The sequence below is a fragment of the Amphiprion ocellaris genome, chromosome 4, assembly GCF_022539595.1.
Source record: "Amphiprion ocellaris isolate individual 3 ecotype Okinawa chromosome 4, ASM2253959v1, whole genome shotgun sequence".
Lineage (NCBI taxonomy): Eukaryota > Metazoa > Chordata > Actinopteri > Pomacentridae > Amphiprion > Amphiprion ocellaris.
This window is the reverse complement of record NC_072769.1, coordinates 13,440,281-13,463,006: the sequence shown is the minus strand read 5'-3', so window position 1 is coordinate 13,463,006 and position 22,726 is coordinate 13,440,281. Positions and strand designations below refer to the sequence as shown.

Below are 22,726 nucleotides of genomic sequence, written 5' to 3'. Positions count from 1 at the left end.
GAATGCCAAAATGCAATGATTGTCTTTGAAATGTGGTTTAATCAGTTGAATGAGTGCATTAAGCATCACTTTGTTTTGCAGTTTGTTCCAGTAGTAAGTCACACTGTGCTGGAAACTACTCTGTCATAGTTCTGAATTAGTATGAGGCTAACCTGAAATATCTCAGCGAGAATCTAAAAACGAGAACACTAGCATGCTGATGTCTTGTCCTGGTGGTGACCTTTTCTTCTTTATCACAGTGATGAATGAGTGCAACAATTATAGCGTACAACAGGAGCAATGTCACTTAAGTGATTCAAATTAAAACACCTTACAAGAAGTACAGTGCTTCTCCTTTAAACTGTAGGGTAACTGCTCTTGTGTAAAATTAAAAACTAACAGATTATATTTACTATATTACAGGTACAAGGCCCACAGTACACACAATGCAACCAAAGTTGGTACATCTTTCATCAGTGAGATTTATACCTTTAATTTTAGCATTATTTTGTATGTCGGCCTTTAATTGCAAGTACTCCTCAGCTGCATGTTGCTGGGAGGGGTTATCCGGCTCTGCCTTTTTCTTTAAATAACCCAAAATGTGATCTGTCGTTATATTCTGATCTGATTAATATTGTATATGTATGAATTGTGTTCTTCTGTTGTTTTTATTTTTAATAATTTACCGTGTCATTTACTGGCTTCATTTAGTCCTAATTGCTGGGTGATTTAACAGGTGTATGTGTGATATAATTGTTAATATTCTTACAGATGTGTGGCATTTCACATGACTATTGTGCATCTTCAGACCTCAGTTCAGACTTAAAGCACACTGTGAATAGGGGTTTGCTGTCGCTGCGCACGCATGCGCGCTGCTGCACGGCCGTGACTAGACATTCGGTCATAGGAGCGGTGGAGGGGGGCGCTCGAGCCACGTCGGTGAAACAAATCGTCGGTTGAAGGCAGATTACAAAGAGGGTGAGTGGACTAATTGCGATAACAGCTGCGTCTTCTTTCATCTCCCTTCAAATATCAGCTCGGGAGCGCAGAAATCCACCCGGGACCGACTGTCCTGTGGATGCGGGTAGGTCAGTCGCACAAGCACAGTCCGCCATTCCCTTTTTTTTTTTTAATATTTAACGAGACACCCTTTCGTGGTCTTAGTCAGGGAATTCTCAGTACTATGCATAATTTATTGTATATGCCATCTGCAGCTCCAGATCAGCGGTGCAGCTGGCAGCTAGTGTGATTGCATGTGCGCGCAACGGATGATTTGGTGCAGCGCAGTAGGAGAATGCAGACTCCACACCTGATAGCGTTGGACAAAATTCACCCATTAACAGCAAAAAAAATAAATAAAAAAAAATGTGCACCCACATCCCTTATCAGAAAAAAGCACAGTTGAAGTCAGATACCCAGCGTCACTGCAATGTTTTTTTTTATTATTATTATTCCTTTCTAATTAAATCACTTAATAAATTATTATTCAGATAAGTAACTTGTGCATATTGCATTGCCATATTTCTGAGTTTTGCAGATTATTTTCTGTCCTTTTTCTCAGGTCCCTGCTGCTCGAGCAGGAGATCCAGGGCCATGTCAACGCCAGATCCCCCCATGGGAGGCACCCCTCGCCCAGGTCCCTCCCCTGGTCCGGGTCCTTCCCCTGGCACCATGCTGGGCCCCAGCCCTGGGCCTTCTCCAGGCTCCTCTCACAGCATGATGGGCCCCAGCCCTGGTCCTCCGTCCTCTGCACACTCCCAGCCAGGGCCCTCTGGATATGGCCCGGACAACATGCACCCTCTGCACAAAGTAAGGACATTCAAACAGCAGCAGTCCCACTGAGACCCTCCACCTCCTGCTCATTATTCTGGTCCTGTAGAGGTGGCCTTAAACCCATACACCACTTATTTACTGTATAAAAATATAATGTCAATATTTAATATAACAAAGAATTAAAGTTTACAGTCATTCACAGACAACATGTACAGTATCATGCAACTGTACAGCACAACAATAAAACCTTGTGTTCTTTGGATGTGCACACAATGGAGATTTGCACATTGCATCACTCCCCATTCATTCACTTTAACCTTTTTTTATTATGCTTTGTTTTACTCTTTCCACTTTAAGATTTACCTGCTATAATCCCACTGCAGCGATTAATTAATAGACATATGTAGTCATAAATGTTTATATCTTATAGCACATAAACTAACCAACTTAACACCGACAAAGCTTCTATCTAAATTTAGAAAGAAAGTTGTTTAAAGTATAAAGGCATAAAAAAATCTGATTGTTCTGATTGTTGTTTGCAAGTATTTCTAGAGTATTTTTTCAAGATGCCATATGACTTTCCGTTTATAGCATTTTCACTTCTTTTAATTTTTCAAAATCTACAAAGCCAGAAGAAAATTCTTGCACCTGTGAAACTGGTTTCCCATATTTCCCGCAAAAGATTTACTGTAACATGTTCGAATTGAGGGGCTGCACAGTGGCGTAGTGGTTAGCACTTTCGCCTTGCAGCAAGAAGGTCCCTGGTTCGCGTCCCGGCTTTCCCGGGATCTTTCTGCATGGAGTTTGCATGTTCTCCCTGTGCATGCGTGGGTTCTCTCCGGGTACTCCGGCTTCCTCCCACAGTCCAAAAATATGCTGAGGTTAATTGATTATTCTAAATTGCCCGTAGGTGTGAATGTGAGAGTGCTTGTTTGTCTTTGTATGTAGCCCTGCGACAGACTGGCGACCTGTCCAGGGTGTCCCCTGCCTTCGCCCGAGTCAGCTGGGTTAGGCTCCAGCACCCCCCGCGACCCTAGTGAGGATTAAGCGGTGTATAGATAATGGATGGATGGATGGATGTTCGAATTGACATTCTCTAACACCTCTTTACTGTACATTATTTTTATTAATAATGTTTTGCTTCTTATTTATTATTATTTTAATGTAGCCTTCTGTTTGCTGTTTTCACAGCAAAAAGTATTATTCTAGCAGCTGCAACTGTCTTGTAGTGTTCCAGTCATATACACTGATTTTTTAACTTCAGCACTGTTTGATTTCTCCCACAGCCCATGGAGGGTTTGCACGAGAAGGGCTTGAGTGAAGAGAGCCGCTTCAGTCAGATGAAGGGATTGTCTATGAGACAGGGCGGGCACAGTGGGATGGGCCCCCCACCCAGTCCTCTGGATCAACACTCACAAGGTAAGCAATGCTACATGAGCTTAAGCAATTTCTTTCTTTCCAGAGTTGTGAAAGAATTCTGGTGTGTTTTTCAAGGGTGACTTATCTACAGTGGTGTGGTCATGCGGCCCGACTGGTTCACAGGGAGTGTCTCTGCTGTCACAAGCTATGACATGAACTGTGTACGTTTTTTATCACGCATTGACATCCTAAAAAAAAATCTAAATACTGAGAGTCATACAGTGTCACAGGTCAGTCTCCCTCAAACAAAGACAGTGTTTACAGTCAGGCAACAACTTTGCATTTTGGTCTCTGCATGCTGCTTACTGTACAGCTTGAAACAGGCCAGGCAGACAGACAGGCTTTAGACGATGAATCAGAGTTTCAAAAAAATCAAAAACCTTTTGAAATAACAGTCTGGCAGGATTTGATCAGTGTTTGGCAACAATTCAGTGCTTATTTGGCTATGCTGTCTGGCATTTGACATTTTGGGAGATACATTTGACTTTCTTTCCAAGAGTTTAATTAGAAAATCAATACCTCTCTCTTGTCTGTGTGTTAAGTATGAAACTACAGCCAGCAGCTGATTAGCTTAGCTTAGCTTAGCATAAAGACTGGAAATAGGGTAACAGTGTAAATATGACAAGTTGTGATTTTATGGGGTTGTGTGTGAGAATTTTTCTTGGCCAGATAAGTGATGTTGCTGTGCTTGGCTTCAGTGTCCAAAAGCGTATATAGTATTGATCTTTTCCTTTAAGAACCACAGGTGAGTGACTCTCTCCATCTGTCTGTCTTTCTGTCTGTCTTCCAGGATACCACTCTCCTTTAGGTGGCTCTGACCACTCCAGCCCCGTCCCTTCAAATGGTCCTCCCTCCGGACCTCTAATGCCATCATCCTCTTCTTCCTCCTCCTCCGGTGGCCCTGGCTCTGCTTCTACACCTTTAGATGGCCCCAGTGGAGATCAGCACACGTTGGGTCCTAATAACCGGCCTGGTCCTCCAGGCAGCGCTGGACCAGGACCCAGCCCTGGACCCAGTCTTGGCTCTAATGTCCCCAGCCTTGGTTCTGGTCTTGAAACCAGTGGCCCTACCGGCCCTACGGGTCCTGGTGGCCCGGGTGGTCCTGGTGGTCCGACTCCCTTTAACCAGAATCAGCTTCACCAACTCAGAGCCCAGATCATGGCTTATAAGATGCTGGCCAGGGGACAACCCCTGCCAGACCACCTCCAAATGGCCGTCCAAGGAAAGAGACCAATGCCAGGGATGCAGCAGCAGCAGCCTATGCCCAGCCTGGCTCCTGGAGCTGGAGGAGGGCCAGGAGGTGGTCCAGCAGGACCAGGACCAGGACCAGGGCCTGGACCAATGGCATCAGGCTACAGCCGGGCTCATGGTGAGCATGCATTGGAAATGTCTGGAATACCAAGCTATATGCAGTCGTTAGACGGGTAATTAATAGAAGACAAACTCATGGGTGTAGTTAACATTCATTCTGCAAATGCTCACAAAACTCGCACAGTGTTCTTCTAAGTTTTTAAAATTAGTTTGTTCTGAACACAGTCTGTACTGTTTTGTGTCTTAGGAATGATGGGTCCCAACATGCCTCCTCCAGGCCCATCAGGGACCCCAGCTGGGATGCAGGGGCAGAACCCCAATGGACCTCCAAAGTCCTGGCCTGAGGGTATGTAGTGCTGCTGTCAGACCTTGCGAGACCTGACTTTCTGTTTTGTGAGAACCTTTGGTGAAGTCTAGCTCAGATAGTAGTGTAAGAAGGGTTGCATAAGTGCTGATAGAAAATTATAACCATGTGTTCATGTGCCAATGTGTAAGGTCAATGCTGGTCTTTTATTTAAGTCATAATTCAATTTTCTTACTGTTGCCGTGGTAATAGGCTCACTGTAAGCCCGGTCAAACATACCTTAATAATAAAGATACTTACTTTGAATAGTGAATCATTTTCATCGCTGAAGCTTCTACATTCCCCAGCAGAAAAATTACTTTGAATTATAACTTTAATAGAGGCTGCATTACAATTAGGTGTCACAGTTTCAAATTCATTGAAGTAGGTACGCTACCTCGATATCATGACTGACACCCAAACGGAAAAGAGCTGTAAAAATGTTTTCAGTCACATCTGTGCTTTTCCTGCTATGTCAAAATATCTGCCGTTAGAAACTTAAGGTATAATGCCATCATATTGTATTGATTTTTTTTTCTGTTTCTTACCTCACCTCTTTCCAGGCCCCATGGTGAATGCAGCTGCCCCCTCAAACGCACCCCAAAAACTGATCCCCCCTCAGCCCACTGGCCGGCCCTCTCCTGCTCCTCCTTCAGTTCCCCCAGCTGCCTCCCCTGTAATGCCCCCACAGACCCAGTCCCCAGGCCAGCCGGCTCAGCCTACTCCCATGATGCCTTACCACGCCAAGCAGAACCGCATTACCCCCATTCAGAAACCCTGTGGCCTCGACCCGGTGGAGATACTGCAGGAGAGGGAGTACAGGTACTCCAGACCGTTTAGGAAGCACACCGTCCTCTATCGCATTTAGTTTAAAGGAGAAGAGTATGGATAAATTAAATTTACCTGTCTGACTCTTAAGGACGACGGCACTTCAGTACATAGATTTAGAGCTTCCTTTGTAAATTAATTATTCTTTTCAAGGCTGTCAACTTTGAAGAGCAGTTAGCACTCACCCCAGAGTTTTTCTTGTGCAACACCTACCAATGATATTCAAAATAACATAATAATAACTCAATACTGTTTGCTCCTTCAGGTTACAGGCTCGTATAACCCATCGCATTGCTGAACTGGAGAACCTGCCGGGTTCTCTGGCTGGAGATTTACGTACCAAAGCTACTATAGAGCTCAAAGCCCTCCGACTACTTAATTTCCAGAGACAGGTATGCGCTATATTGCTACACATTTACACACTTAAAGTTAACAATGATCCATCTTTACCGTCACTGTGAACCGAAGACCTTTATAGCTTGTCTGCATTTTCAATGATAGTAATTCAGCGGGTGAGTTATGCTTCTGTGTGCACCGCAGCTGCGTCAAGAGGTGGTGGTGTGTATGCGCCGGGACACAGCTCTAGAGACGGCTCTTGATGCCAAGGCCTACAAGCGAAGCAAGCGACAGTCTCTCCGAGAGGCCCGCATCACAGAGAAACTGGAAAAACAGCAGAAGATCGAGCAAGAGCGCAAACGTAGACAAAAACATCAGGTAACGGACAAACTGCGAAGTCACCTGTGATGTTATTAAGAGTGGCATTTTTAACTGACTCATTTCATCTTCCTTTTCTGTGTGTTTCTCTTTATTGTCCTTCACCCGATCCAGGAGTACCTCAACAGCATCCTCCAGCATGCCAAAGACTTCAAGGAATACCACCGTTCAATCACAGGCAAACTTCAAAAACTCACCAAAGCCGTGGCCACCTACCACGCCAACACTGAACGGGAGCAGAAGAAGGAGAATGAACGTATTGAGAAAGAGAGAATGAGGAGGCTTATGGTAGGAATAAACCTTAATATCACCACAAACACACTCAGGGTTACACAAGCGTGCACATCACACACTTACAAGTATACAAACCCTCCTACACAGTTTATCTCCATCTGTTATCACAGGCTGAGGATGAGGAGGGCTACCGTAAACTGATTGACCAGAAGAAGGATAAGCGCCTGGCCTACTTGCTGCAGCAAACTGATGAGTACGTTGCCAACCTCACAGAGCTGGTCAGAGCACACAAAGCTGCACAGGCCCTCAAGGAGAAGAAAAAGAAGAAGAAGAAAAAGAAGAAGGTATGGAAAACAGTTCTGGTAGATCTGAATAGCAGCGACCTTTCTTTCTGATAATCTGTTCTGGGCTGCTTAAATGTTTCAGTGACTCACATACCTGCGACTCGGATGTGGTCTCTTCATGATTAGTCAACTTCTGCTTATGTTGCAGTTGGAGAATGCGGAGGGTCAGACTCCTGCCATGGGGCCTGATGGAGAGGTGAGCAGATACAGCAGAGATATAAATTACTATTTATATATAGGTAGTATCAGTCTGGCCACCCTCGAAAGGGTCTATAGATGGCAGACCACATTTCACTGGTATTATTCTTAGAAATATACACTTTTTCTCTGCGGTCTCCATAGAGACGTCAATTCAAAGCGTAGATCATATTTCACACAAAGCCTAAGGGGGTAATGTTCTGCTTTCTTTAAAGTTGTCATGGCAAAGAGTAGAGACTGCACAGTGTTAAAGTTTTATTCACTTCAGGGAAATGCCTCACTCATTCAAATCTTCATCAGGCACAAACAGCACTAACAAATGTCACGGTGTATACAGCACATATGGTGTGATTTGCAAAGGGCGACCAAACATAAAAGCCAATTATCAGGGAATGAATCGGTGAATAAATCATCAGTCACACATCAACAGCTCAAATGTTTCACATGAGAAACAGTCAGACTACACACCAAGCAGAGAATACAACATTTGCAATACAAGAAAACATGGACAGAGTACATTTTGCTAAATTATAAATAGATATTTAGTTGTGGCTAAACGGGTGTTGAATTGGCTCAGCAGCAGCATCACTGATGTAAAACTTCACCTCTATACACAGAATAACTATCTGAAGCTCAATCACATTTCCATTTGCCACTAATATATTAAGCTAAATTGTGCCAGCTCAACTTAAAACTTAACTTGCCTCCTCCTCTGGCAGCCTCTGGATGAGACGAGCCAGATGAGTGACCTGCCTGTGAAGGTCATCCATGTGGACAGTGGGAACATCCTGACAGGGGTGGACGCTCCCAAAGCGGGCCAGCTGGAGACCTGGCTGGAGATGAACCCTGGGTGAGACTGGATGGAAAGGGCAAAAGACTTTTACTTGAAATAGAGATGTTTACATGAATTTCTAGTCATGCAAGAGGCGTGACACTTGGTGGCTATCTGTTGATTTATTTTTTGTAACTGGAGGACTTACCATGTAATCTGTTACAGGCATAACGAGATGCTGATTGTAAGCATGTGAACACACTGAATATTATATTTCTAAAGTTAAGTTACTAGTGTGCTAAAATTCTAAATATTACTATAATAAATGCATACTATAACCTCTTAAAGTGTGTTAATGTAAGTGTTTTAAAGTATGCCAGTAGTATGCTAGCAAGCTAACTGTATATTAAGCAATGTAGAGCTAAGCATAATTTTTACATACACAACTTCACAGTACATGCAGTTTGCATGTTCTCCCTGTGCATGTGTGAGTTTTCTCCCGCATGCTCAGGTTAATTGGTAACTCTAAATTGTCCGTAGGTGTGAATGAGTGTGATTGTTTGTCTCTATGTGTAGTCATGTGATAGACTGGTGATCTGTCCAGGGTGTCTCCTGCCTTCACCCTAAATCAGCTGGGATAGACTCCAGCCCCTAGAGACCCTAATGAGGATTAAGCAGTGTATAAATAATGGATGGATGGAACTTCACAGTACCTGGCTTGCTAACAGCATGATAATTACGTACATGATAACTGTTCGTTAGTGTGCTAATCTTTGTCAACATATAAGCACTTCAGTCTTACCTCACATGCTAACAGTATTCCAGCTAGCTACATGTATGTTACTTTTATGCATTGCTAAATATCCCTGATGCAAACAGACTTAACAGTATATTTCTGCCCCACTAGTTGTAAGGATGAAGCAAATATTAGGAAGCAACATGTACCTGAGAAAGACTATATAATGGTATGGATTTTATTTTTATTTTTTGTATATTTGATTTCAACATTCTTTTATGTCTGTGCAGTTATGAGGTGGCTCCCCGCTCGGACAGTGAAGACAGTGAGGAGGAGGAAGAGGAGGAGGTGGGTTTTGTTGTAAGACATGTTTGAAACTACTTTTCAATATTACCTGGTCCATTGGGAGGAAAAAACAACTTTTCACTGACAAGCTGTTTGACAGGAGGAAGAAGAGGAGCCTCAGCCTTCTGCAGCACCAGTAGAGGAAAAGAAGAAGATTACAGACCCTGACAGCGAGGATGTGTCAGAGGTGGACGTCCGACACATCATTGAGTGAGTACATATGCAGACTACACCTGGATTCGGTTTAGTGTAATTTATGAGTCATTTAAACACCAGGAATTCATTTTAACATGGCATTGTCCTGTATGGTGTTTTGGGTAAATGATTGAATAACACTTAACATGTATTACACACAGGAATGCGAAGCAGGACGTGGATGACGAGTATAGTGGGGCAGCATTTGCTCGAGGACTCCAGTCGTATTACTCTGTGGCTCACGCTGTCACAGAGAAGGTGGAGAAACAGTCGAGTCTCTTGATAAATGGACAGCTCAAACAGTATCAGGTAAATGTACACCATCAAAAAGAGACATGAAGCAATGAGAAATTCTCATACCTGACTAATAATTCCTGTAGTGGTTTTAACTGAATCCCATTTCATAGTTTTGTCGTGTTATTTGAACATTTAGAAAAACTAGTAGCCAACTTTATTTGAAGGGTTCTATAAGTGATGAGGCAGGTTATGACTGTTTTAGTAAAATGTTAAATATCGGAATATTATTGCGCCACAGATGCTGAATTTTTATCTGTTTTAATTTGTTTTTACCTAAATGTGCTCCAGTTAACTCATTCTGTGCAGCTTGATTGTGCGGTAATGGGACAGCGTAAAGACGTCCTCTTTGTCCTTCAGATTAAAGGTCTGGAGTGGCTGGTTTCTCTTTACAACAACAACCTAAACGGGATCCTGGCTGATGAAATGGGTCTGGGCAAAACCATCCAGACCATCGCCCTCATCACATACCTCATGGAGCACAAACGGCTCAATGGACCCTACCTCATCATAGTACCCCTCTCGTGAGCTAATTGTCATTAGCTGTAAAAGTATCTTAGATGTTCACATTCTCTTTCATCTGTTTATCTAAAGAAACACTGCAACAACAACAAAAAAAAAGAAACGTTATTTTAAATGAATTGTTGAATGACATCTGAGCTGTCTCTCATTGGCAGAACTCTTTCTAACTGGGTGTATGAGTTTGACAAGTGGGCACCAACAGTTGTGAAAGTGTCCTACAAGGTGAATTTTTGCAACCACACCATCTAGATTTAATTTTTCTTTCTTATTGCATGTAAGCACAAAGTATGAAGCGATGCGTGTTCCTTTAATAATGTTGGAACATTTGCTTTTGTCATAAAATGTTGCAGTTTCCTTTATTTTAAAGTCATCTTTCCTCGTCTTTTAGGGGTCTCCTGCTGCTAGAAGAGCATTTGTACCCCAACTGCGTAGTGGCAAGTTTAACGTTTTACTCACCACTTATGAGTACATCATCAAAGACAAACAAGTGCTGGCCAAGGTAAGCTGGGGTGCACAGACACACACCGGCAAAAGGAGATGCACAAACACACCACATTAATCATAGTGTAATTTTTTCCCTCTACACATGTACACACAACAAGATTTTGCTGCTTTTTGTGTTTTTGTTTGTTATTCATTTGCTTTTGCTTGAGGTTTTGGTGTGTTTTTGTTTTTGGCTCCCTAAACCCTCCAAATTATCTAAAAATATTTGAGTCTGGCCAATCTGACCTCCCCCTGTGCTGCGTCTCAGTGCTCTCTCCTAGGTCCTGCAACACATTGACACGGCCCGTAAACCACGTCTCCCACTGTCCTCTGTGACCATCATGCTGCTATGCACTCATGTAGTCATGTAGGGTTCCTGACTGTGCTGACAGGTGGGTATTGTAGTTCAGGCAAAAGTTTCCCATGTGCTGGCTCAAGGCTGTGGCTTGGGACAGAGCCAGCTTTAGTGACGAGGACAAAGTGGACACCAAATCGTCCTTTTAAACACTTTCTGTTTTTGGTTTGGTTTGGTTGAGCAGAAGCCATAAGGCAGAAGTGTGGTACTGTGGCCTTATCCAGATGCTCTCTTCTCCTTCTCCAGATCCGTTGGAAATATATGATTGTGGATGAAGGCCACCGTATGAAGAACCACCACTGTAAACTGACCCAGGTCCTCAACACCCATTACCTTGCTCCACGGCGAGTCCTGCTGACAGGGACTCCACTGCAGAACAAACTACCTGAGCTGTGGGCGCTGCTCAATTTCCTTTTGCCCACCATCTTCAAGAGCTGCAGCACCTTCGAGCAGTGGTTTAACGCCCCTTTTGCTATGACTGGAGAGAAGGTGTGTGGAAGATTGTATGACATATCCTTGTAATTGTCTTTCTCGTCAAATAACTACATGAAGTTTCTCTTTCTTCTTCCCCAGGTGGATCTCAATGAAGAGGAGACAATCTTGATTATTCGTCGTCTCCACAAAGTGCTGCGTCCCTTCCTGTTGAGAAGATTAAAGAAGGAAGTCGAGGCACAGCTTCCAGAGAAGGCAAGTCTCACCTTCAGCACACAACGTTGCAGATGGTGGGAAACAAATCCTTTCACTACAGCACCCCTGAGGTTCTGCAGATGTATTTGTGCAGAAAACATTTTGACATTTTACAACAGAAAAAAGTGCAAAATATAGAGTTAATGATGGTTGAAATCTTCAACTTCAGCTTTGTTGGCATTCAGCAATGTATGCAGTACTTATTTAACAGAAATGACATTTTTCTCGTCCATTTCACAGCGCAGAAATAAAAATGTCAATGCTATAAAAAATTAAGAATAAATATAAGGTAAATTTAAAAAAGGACTAAACTATAAAACACAAGCATACATTAGACACAATCATTCTAACTACTGGGGTGACAATGTGTGAAATTAAGGTGACTGCAGGTATCTGTTATGCACATTATTATGCTAATTATACATAGCATAGTGGTGTAAGTGACAATTATACAGTACATGGTATAGGATTTAATTCTACATAGTGCAGCGTAAGTGGTAGCTATACATGGTATAGAACATAAATATCTGTGATACAGTGTATATAATATATAATACAGTGGAAGTGGTAATTAACCTTCTCTTAATCTGCTTCACTTTCGGTGTCCTGATATTGTACTACAAATCAAACTGTTTTGGGATAAAGTCTCTTTGTCAGCTTGTCTAACAGGTACAAACTTTTTCTCCTCTCCATCAGGTGGAATATGTGATCAAGTGTGATATGTCGTCTCTCCAGAGGGTGCTGTACCGGCACATGCAGGCCAAGGGTGTCCTGCTCACTGATGGATCAGAGAAAGACAAGAAGGTGAACACAGAAATGCATTGACAGTGATGTCATTTTAAATGTACATCACCAAAATAAAAGTTTCTTTACATTTGATTCTGCACAGGATCAAGTATTAGTGACTGTTCTGTCAGAACTTGTGTTGCTTTTACATAAAAGGAAAATAGTTATACAATAACAAGAATTGTTTATTATTGAGATTTGAAATGATCTCAGAATTTTTAATTTAACTTATACACAATTACTCATACTGCATACCTTACTGCAGTTATGATTTGTGCTTTCAGTAGTTTTGATAAGTCTCACTGAACAACCGTGTATAAATATGTTTGATTTACAGGAATATTCACAGTTACATTCTTTACTTTTACCATATTGGGTTTTTTCAGGGCAAAGGAGGAACAAAGACACTGATGAACACCATCATGCAGCTGAGGAAGATCTGTAACCATCCTTATATGTTCCAGCAAATAGAGGTAACACTGATGAATGTGACACTGAAACATTTTGTCTGCATTTAGCTGTTTATGTTTGATAAACTTCAAGTTGTGTTTTCAGGATAGTTCGAACAAGTGAAAATAGGAAAAACAGGTTGACTCTATGATGATACTATCGAGAAGAAAATAGTCAAATACAAATAAACTGAACTGTTTGTGTGACAGAATCAATTTCTGATTTTTTCTGTAGGAATCATTCTCTGAACATTTAGGATTCTCTGGTGGGATCGTCCAGGGGTAAGTACTGATTCCTCTTTAGGTCATGATCTTACACACTCAAACTGTCCCTCCTTGTGAATATATCCACTTGCTTTTCCCATCAGTCCTGACCTGTATCGGGCATCAGGAAAGTTTGAGGTGTTGGATCGAATCCTGCCAAAGTTGAGAGCCACAAACCACAAAGTGCTGCTCTTCTGTCAGATGACGTCACTGATGACCATCATGGAGGACTACTTTGCTTACCGTAGCTTCAAGTATCTTCGTCTTGATGGTGAGATGCCGATTGGCTTGAGTGTTCATGTGTCCAGCCTTAATTCTTATTGGTATATGGCGTTCTTTTTTCTTTCAGTCCCATTTGTTTGATACATTTTGTTTCCCTTCTGTCTTATTTGAATTATTTCTCTCCCCTGTCTTTCTTCTTTTTTCTTACCTTCCATAAATCAGGCACTACGAAAGCTGAAGACAGAGGAATGTTGCTGAAGACATTCAATGACCCAGAGTCAGAGTACTTTATCTTTCTCCTGAGCACAAGAGCCGGAGGCCTTGGCCTCAACCTGCAGTCTGCCGACACTGTGGTTATTTTTGACTCTGACTGGAACCCACATCAGGTGTGATGTTCATTTATTTTAATTTTAAAAAAAAAGACAAAAGACCATTTTGTCACAAAACATCCTGGAGCTGCTTTGTTTCAGCACTTAGAGGCTAGTTTCTGCAGGACACTAATAATGCAAGATGTAAAACAGTATCTCTACAAATACACTGTTTACCACTATCGGAGCCTCTGCCTATATCATAAAATGTTTTGACTTTTCTTTGTCTCTGAAAGTAGCTTGTATCATGGCATCGTGATTCACGAGGGAGATGCCACTACAGCGACCAAATGTTCTCATTTGAAGTGATACTGATTCTCTCTCTCCTTCCCCATCTCCTCCACAGGACCTGCAGGCTCAGGACAGAGCCCATCGCATTGGTCAGCAGAACGAGGTGCGAGTGTTGCGTCTCTGTACAGTCAACAGCGTAGAGGAGAAAATCCTGGCAGCAGCTAAATACAAACTGAATGTGGACCAAAAGGTCATTCAGGCTGGCATGTTTGATCAGAAGTCTTCCAGCCATGAGCGCAGGGCTTTCCTGCAGGCCATCCTGGAACACGAGGAGCAAGACGAGGTCTGGGGTCAAGAAGTGTGTCTACGCATGAATGTGTGTGCGTGCACCAGCAACACACAAATTGAAGATTGTGCTTTCTTATGCTCTGCTTGCCAATGTGTGTCTGTTGTATTTAGGAGGAGGATGAGGTGCCAGATGATGAGACGGTGAACCAGATGATTGCCAGGAGTGAAGAAGAGTTTGACCAGTTTATGGTAAGTGTCTGCGTTTTGAGAAGAAATTATAGCTACAGTCCAATTTCAGCCACAATTTTCTCCCTGCGACTTTATTTCTTTCCTCTTTATTTTTCTGCCTCTTTTCCCCAGCGTATGGACCTGGATCGGCGTCGTGAGGAGGCTCGCAACCCGCGGCGAAAACCTCGTCTGATGGAGGAGGACGAGCTGCCCACTTGGATCATGAAGGACGACGCTGAGGTTGAGCGACTGACCTGTGAAGAGGAGGAGGAGAAAATGTTTGGACGAGGTTCTCGGCAGCGAAAGGAGGTGGACTACAGCGATTCGCTGACCGAGAAGCAGTGGCTCAAGGTTGTTTATGGCAGCGCTGAGAGATACATTTCAGAATACAAATTGCAGCTGAAGTACAAGCAAAAATGTATTTGCTTTGTAGAGTAAACTGATTGATACTTATTCTTTTTCTTCTACTTTGTGATTTAAATCGGTACTTAAATCTCACAGTCTGTCTTTCCCATGCAGGCAATAGAGGAGGGCACCCTGGAGGAGATGGAGGAAGAGGTGCGTCACAAAAAGACGACCCGCAAGAGGAAGAGGGACCGCGACCTGGATCTCCCTGGTCCCTCCTCTTCCTCAGGGGGTCGTGGACGAGGGGACAAAGACGATGATGGGAAAAGGCAGAGGAAGAGGGGACGACCGCCTGCTGAGAAACTCTCCCCAAATCCTCCTGTCCTCACGAAGAAGATGAAAAAGATTGTGGACGCTGTCATCAAGTACAAAGACAGGTAGTAGAAAAGAGCTCAAACTGTAGATTGGAGGAAGTGCTCCTTTAGCGAAACACATTGTTATATATTGACCCAAAAATAGGTGTATATTATTGATTTTAAAAATGTATTAAGATTTTTACGAATGCGTAAATTAGTGTAAATTACTTGATGGCCTCTCACTGACTCAGAAGACAAGTTTGCAACAGTTGAACTCTTGGGAAAGCGACCAAGTGCCAAGCACAGGCACCAATGAGAACTGGTTGCAGTGTCACTACAGTATTTTCCATCAGTATATTTCTTCATTTAGCTCACTTACTCATTTCTGTAGTTTTCAGTTTGAGGCCAACTTCAGGCTAAAAGAGAAGTAAAGGAAAAAACAGTCACAGATGAACTAATGTTTCATCCAGTTTTCACAACAGCCTCCACTTCCTAGAATAATTTGCAATTCCCCACCAAAACTGTGAACATAAAACTGAACACCTGCTCTGTTCTCACCAAAACCTCGGATGTCCAAACAGTTACTGGGCGTTTTTTTTGTTCCTCTCGCATTTTTTACTCACTGTAGGCTCATTTTTCACTGCAATATTAAGTCCTGCACCTCCATAGAAGCAGAGGTGGCTAGAAGTAAAGAGAACTCTAAATGTCTTTTGTGCTGTATTCCAAGAGCCCACAGGTTTTACTAATACTGGAAAAAATAGTTACTGTAAATACTATAAATATTTTAATACTTACTTTTTAAACTTTGCTTCTGTACTTTTCTACTATCTGCACTGTGTTAACACAGCCTGCAGTTCAGCCCAGTTCAACCAGGGAGTTCCAGAAAGAAACACTGATTTTTCTTTATTTTCACAGAATCTGGTGCAAACGGTTAATTTTTGGCATTTTTTAAAAATTAGACACATAGAATAAAGTGATTTTGATGAAATGTCGCGATTTTTAGCATCAGTTTGGTTTGGAAATTACCTGACCAAAACTGAACATCACAGATAAATAGTTCATGGAATATCATAAAATTCTAAATCTCTCTGTTTTATAGTTCCTGGGTCTGGTAAATGATAACATTTTGGAAAATTTTAAAATAGTGTGCCTTTTAAACTTGCTGACAGGTTTTCCTGTCAGATGGCTAAAAAGATACGAAATATGTTTTTTTTATAACAGCATAAATATATTTCACACTTTAAAAAAATAAATAACATGTTTTTAGCATCATCCGTATAAGTAAAATAATACACTCAGTTAAATTACACATTTTCTGAGCGACATCTACTGCTGCACAAAATCATATCAGAGGACATGACAAATGGGAAGGAGGCACTCTACCAGCACCCAAATAAAAATCTATAGATACTGCGATAATAACGTGATTTGTGTATTCTTTTGATCAGGATAATCACCTAGTACAATTGACATGACAGCCTTATTACTGAGACCAATTATACTCAAGCCAACAGTTAATTCTCTCGCATGTTTATATTTAATGTATCGACATAGTGGAGTGTGATTAGATGGACTTCTATTGGCCCCATTCGGATCAATCTATCTTGTCTCGTGTTGATGATGTCATTTCCTGCAGCGCCAGTGGGCGTCAGCTAAGCGAGGTGTTCATCCAGCTGCCATCTCGAAAAGAGCTGCCAGAGTACTACGAGCTGATCCGCAAGCCGGTGGACTTCAGGAAGATCAAGGTAAGATCAGACAAGATGTTTCTTCTAGGAAACGTTTCTTTTTCACTTCTGCAGTAAAGCAGCACAGTATGCACGCAAACAGCACATTGTGGACAAATTTGCAGGTTAACAGACAAACTTGGTGTGTTATTCTCTTTTGTATACAAAGAGATGTGCATACTGTATCTTCATTGTAGGAGAGGATCCGAGGCCATCGCTACCGCAGTCTGGGTGACCTGGAGAGAGACGTCATGCTGCTCTTCCAAAACGCTCAGACCTTCAACCTGGAGGGTTCACTGGTGAGGCAGACCATGTTTTAGATGCAGTGTTCACCCACAAGTACCAAAAAACATCTTGTGTCTATGTTTCTATTGTATCTTTTACTGGATTTCTTTTTTACACATGACAAAAATCAACATCAAAATGATTGGTGCATTATATTTAAATGTCAAGTCTAATGTAAGATGCAGGAAATTGTACATTCTCTAACTGGACTATTCTTTTAGACACTAGTTGTCTTTGTCAGAAAAAGTTAAATAAACATGAATATTTTAGACAAAACAGTTGGAGCGTCAGTTCAATTTCGGCAAAACCTGGAGAAGTTACGCATCTTGTTGCTGATTGGTCTTGCTGCAGATTTTAATAGTAGGTGACGTGTTTCAGTTTTTGTCATGGGTTCTGCTATTTCATGCCATTTATTAGAAAGCATGCCTTGATGTGTTGAAGCTGAATGCTGTACGTTTCTTCTACTGTTACCTGTGAATGTATGATTATAGTAAGCAGCTGTTTCTGTGGTGTTTGTCTTGTCTGAGCAGATATACGAAGACTCCATCGTGCTCCAGTCAGTGTTCACCAGCTTGAGGCAGAAGATTGAGAAGGAGGAGGAAAGTGAGGGAGAAGAGAGCGAGGAAGAGGAGGAGGAGCAGGAGGAAGGATCAGAGTCTGAATGTAAGCATTAGTCTGTGTAAAGAGATGAAGATCTGTTGAGTCTGGCTTCAGATTGATTTTGGATTTTAGTTTGTTCAGTTTTCTTTGGCCTAGTTTGTCAGTAGTGAGAATGCGTCATGATGTCCAAATAATTTCTGTCTCACTCTGCATGATTACACTGAAATTCTTATTTACACTTCCTGTTAGCTTTGTTTATAATATAAACATGTTCTTTGCATGTGTGTTTGGATCCAGCTCGCTCAGTGAAAGTGAAAATCCGCCTAGGCAGGAAGGATAAAGGTGGCGATCGAGGGAAGGCACGCAGCCGACGAACAGGACGCACCAGAGCCAAACCTGTCGTCAGTGATGATGACTCTGAGGATGAGCAGGAAGAGGTAACTCAGTCTGTGTGTATATTTGTGTGTTTCTGTGTGCATAGATTTAACCTTGAGAAAACGTGATTTAAGCTGTGCTCTTATTTCTTGTCATCCTTTGTTTGTTTAATTGACTGTTTGCTAATTTACAGGATATTTCGTGAACCTGTTGGCAAATTTTTGTAAAACATGTTTAACAAGAGAAGCACTCAAAGCATAGTACTCCGACAAGGCTGCTCAGGTGTATCAATTCTGACGTCTGAAATCTGAAGAAAAAAGTGGCAGAAATCACGGCAACATAGAATGTGGCCATTTAATATAGATGTACCCACAAACAAAATGACCTTACCTTGAGCACAGGTGTGTGTTCTGCATGTGTATGTCATGTACGGATGCCGAATCACGTGATGTAAATATCTAGCGGGCTGCAGGAATTGATGGGACTCAGAAACACCCCCACAATTTAATCAATTGTTCATTGTATGATTTCCAATGGATAACTCCTGATAAGTCCGCAGTGGTCAATTTGTAGTAAGATCACAATCATGTGATCATCAACAGGCAGCTGACTTAGTATTCACTTGTTGTCATAGTTACAGTGACGCCATGCAGCTATCTGGCAATGATACAGAAACCTTTAACAGCAGATCCAGACTTTAAGCTGCATCACTGCCTAAATCTAATCAGTTGGTCCTTGTGTCATTTCTGACCTTCACTGAAAATTGAATCTGAATCCGTTAGTCCATTTTTGAGTAATGTTGCTAACAGACAGACAGGCGGACAGACAGACAGACGGACAAACGTACGACGATCATCACATAATTACGCTGTTCCTTGGTGGAGTAAAAACTAGGCAACAGGAAGCAAATGGTTGGTTTTGGAGCACAACCATGAAAAAGAGAAAGAGTGTTCAAAAACATTTTAACATTGCAGTATTTTTACATATTCTTTTTCTCTTCTTTTTTGTTGTTTTTTTTGGTTTTGTTTTGCTTTTTTCAAAACCTACAGCACTTGCTTTGCTCAAAATTAAAATATTTGTCTGTTTGTATTTTCATTTAATGTAGGTTGAGATGTTGATTAAAAATAATATTAGCATTTTCTCTGTTTTTATTTTTTCAGGAGCGCTCCCCGAGTGCCACTGATGAGGAGTCCTGAACTGCACTGTGATGTGGGAGAGAAGGAGCATAAAGGGTTATTCCACCAAATCAAGCACCACATATAGAGTAACAAAACCTGCCTTAGTCGGCTCCAAAGGTAAAAAAAAACAACAAAAAAAGGACGGAGAGGGAGCTTGCAATACTGTCTATACAGGTACAAATACATTTGTAGGCATCACGTGAATCCAGTAAAGTATCATAAAATACACATCTTCGTAAAGCTTTGTGTTAAACTTTGTTCTGCTGAGGTTCAGTCTGAAAAAGTGCGCAAGGAAATCGAATGACGTTTTCATTGTTTTCTGCAATTTTAGCAGTTTTTGATCATTGTTATCGAGAATGTTGTGCACAGGTATGAAAAAATACTTAAACTGACCCAATATCTGTTTGTGCGTTGAAGAGAGCAAAAATGAAAAAATGACAGTGCAGAAGTTAAGACTGAGATATCTATTGTGAACCACAGAAAGGACCTGCTGTCCACCGCACACAACAGAAAATACACGTTTATCACAGGCCAATGTGGAAAAAGCTGTTGTGTTGTTTTCTAAAAATAACTTCAGTTTTCAAAAACATGAACAGCTATCTTAATGTGTCTTCCTCGGGCCATCTTAAAACATACTGCAAATACCTTAAGTCATGTGTAAATTCAGTTTTTAGAATTGTAACTGCTTCAGTTGACTTTATTTTGAAAGTCCCCCCGTTGAGCATTTATACACACATTTATTGAGTGATTAATAACACAATGTAATTGGGTTGTAGACAGCTTTAAAGACACCTTTAAATGAATTTACATTAAGTTAGGGATTAGAACTTCTCTATCAGCTTGTATTGTAATGAACTGTCTATTTGCATACCAACATCCAGAGTTATGGTTATTGACAAATACATAAATAAATACGACTGCATTATAGTATTATAAATGATTTAGTACAGGTTTAGTTGGTACTTTTAAATGCTGGTTCGGGGGCCTGCAGGGAAGTGCTGCAAATAAAACAAACCTTTTTAATCTTTAGGAGGAATAAAAATTCTATTTCCTAAATTCTAATATATCTGTGTTAACAAATGAAGTTATTTTCAGTTTTTTCAGTTTTTGGACTCTACTGAGACCTTAACTAACATGCAGAGTAAGAACAGGCGTAAAAGAGTAAAGTGAAGTAAACAGGATTGAATGTAAACAAAATGTTTTCAGATAGAGCTGCATTTTCACCCTGTGTGAAGCCACCATCTTACCTCACCTCACCTTACATCTAGATATCAACAAACCCAATATTTCACCTCTGCTTCCCTTCGGTTTCGTGTCGTAACGACAGTCAGCCTCTCCGGAGCCGCTGTGACCGCAGAGGTGTGTGTTTATCACGTGTTTGTGACCTGCGCTCACTGTTTGACTTGGAAATCCAGCCTCCTGCGGGCGCAGGGTGTTTCCAGACGTCTCAGAAGCTCTTTAGCAACTCACCACAGTTATTTGACTGAGGTTTTATGGAGCTGAGGCCGAATTGCTCTCCAGTATTGTACATATGGTACAGCATAAATACAACCTACTTTACCTTGCTGCTGCTTACCTGTTACACTTCCAGTACGAGCACTTACAAACTTCTAAACTGTTGATTGTAGACTTAAAGAATCATGAGGTTGTAATTCATCAGTGAGTACTGTAACTTTAATTGCTTCTACTTCAGTTGTTGTGTGGTGATTTTAGGATTTTGGAACTTTCTCTTCAACTTTGGCACTTTTTATGTTTTTGATTTCAAGACAAAGGACCAGAGGGACAGTGGCTCTTCTCTGCTTGTGAATGCCTCATGGCTGTATGGTGTTGGATATACTGTATAGAGTATTTTTTAGAGTATAATGTTGATGCACGTATGTACAGCTTGCAAGTTCAGTACTGTACTTTTCTCATTACGGTAGATAACTAGAGTGAACCAAAGCATCAATGTTTTCTCCACTAAATGATCTGGATCTGTCTGTGTTGTGTTGTGTCACTGTCGCTGGAATTCAGAACGAAACAATAAATTGTTGACGTTGTGTGATGTGGTGCTGTAATTAAACTAACTACAGTGAATCAGCAAAGATTTTTTTGGCAACTGATAAACAGTTTGTCACTTTGCTGGTTCCTAAAGTGATGTTTGATAGCAAGCTGAATATTTTTGGGTTTTGGACTGTGGCTTAGGCAAAACAAACATCATCTTGGAGCTGTTTTCAGTGGTTTGTTTTTTGTTTTGTTTTTTTTGTTTTTTTTTTAAAGAAAAACATTTTTAAACAGCAGTTAATTAAGGCAATCCTTGGCAGATTTATCAGGAGTGATAAATTTGCAGATGATGTTGCTCCAAATGAATTTGTGTGGATTTGTTTTATTTCTAACAGCTGGAGGGAACAGAATCCTGAGATGTTAGTTTGGATCAAAGGATCTTGTACTTCTTAGAGGTTTTAGACATCAGTATTTGGAGATGATTTCAGTCCTCTTTCTGCTTAAAATCCTGCTGCAGTGATGTTCACTTTGCTATTAGCAGATTTGCCTTTCAGCCAAATGGTGTTTAAATTTTAGCTCCAAATAATCCCCAGAAAATGTCATTAAGCTGTAGGATGCAATGACCCTGTTTGACCACAGGGAGGAGGTCTCATACAAACACAGAACAAACTTCAAACTGTTCCTGCTAAGTTTGTTAATACTCTGCTGCAAAGTGTCAGAACAAAGCCTTGCTTTATTAATTGTTTTCTGAATTTTCTTTCTCAACATTTCATGATGAAGAAGTTTTTGCTTTGGCCTGATTTGACCTGATTCCTACCTGAACCAAAGCCTCCAACGTAATATTAGCATCAGGCCGTAAACCCCCTGGAGTCTCTTCTCAGTAAAGTCGTACCAATAAATGAAAACAGAAAGTCTTTATGCAGATGACAAACAACGTCGCTATACCCCTCATATTTACATTTACTGTGTAAGCAGCGTCTGTGGCACAGAGAGAACTAAGCTGAACGTACAGCTCAGAGGAGGGAACCAGGCACATGCTGAGATGTGAGTGTGTGGTTTTGAACAGAGCCTCGACAGTGTTGGAGGCTGACGTGTTTTCCTCCATATGGAGAAGAGGGGGAGGGAGATAAACTTGATTTCCTGATTTCTAGGAACCCCCACACATCCCCTTCAGTAACTGAAAACCAGCTGTTAACATCTGCCTGGAGAGGAGGGGCAGCAGCTCCTCAGAAGACCTCCAAACAGCTCATACAGCAGCAGCAGACTCACTGAAACTGAAAAAGATGTCTGCTGTGTGCTGGGGTTCTGAAATGCTAGAAACTGCTGTTATGTGTTCAGACTCATTTCATCTAGCTCTGCTCTGATGACCCGAACTGTATAAATTTGTGTGAAATTATGTTTTTTGTTTCCTCTCATCATCAAAGTTCCCTTAAATTTGCCTTGGATTCCAATGCGGTTTCCTGTTTAACAAAACATAACATTTACCAGACTTCAAGAGTTCCCTTTATCTAG

General features: G+C 41.5%; 1 protein-coding gene across 5 annotated transcripts; it reads left to right on the top strand.

Moving 5' to 3' along the window:
* Positions 1 to 867: 867 nt before the first annotated feature.
* On the top strand, positions 868 to 21,270 carry LOC111570154 (transcription activator BRG1). 5 transcript variants are annotated; one of them, XM_035949321.2, is made up of 34 exons: positions 868 to 1,063; positions 1,541 to 1,788; positions 3,039 to 3,171; positions 3,962 to 4,540; positions 4,730 to 4,828; positions 5,389 to 5,647; positions 5,919 to 6,045; positions 6,194 to 6,367; positions 6,482 to 6,655; positions 6,772 to 6,945; positions 7,094 to 7,141; positions 7,863 to 7,993; positions 8,942 to 9,011; positions 9,097 to 9,206; positions 9,353 to 9,500; positions 9,846 to 10,009; positions 10,163 to 10,229; positions 10,396 to 10,506; positions 11,092 to 11,334; positions 11,419 to 11,532; positions 12,229 to 12,336; positions 12,705 to 12,791; positions 13,003 to 13,049; positions 13,136 to 13,302; positions 13,476 to 13,639; positions 13,968 to 14,228; positions 14,312 to 14,389; positions 14,501 to 14,719; positions 14,888 to 15,150; positions 16,706 to 16,814; positions 16,991 to 17,092; positions 17,609 to 17,741; positions 17,976 to 18,115; positions 19,214 to 21,270. In XM_035949321.2, the coding sequence occupies exons 2-34, from the start codon at positions 1,573 to 1,575 to the stop codon at positions 19,247 to 19,249; spliced, it is 5,055 nt and encodes a 1,684-aa protein (XP_035805214.1). In that variant the 5' UTR covers positions 868 to 1,063; positions 1,541 to 1,572; the 3' UTR covers positions 19,250 to 21,270. The 5 variants fall into 5 exon arrangements, with proteins under 5 accessions (XP_035805214.1, XP_035805215.1, XP_035805216.1 ...); XM_035949322.2 differs by having other exon boundaries at positions 869 to 1,063; positions 13,968 to 14,195; XM_035949323.2 differs by having other exon boundaries at positions 870 to 1,063; positions 8,942 to 8,999; positions 13,968 to 14,195.
* Positions 21,271 to 22,726: the final 1,456 nt, after the last annotated feature.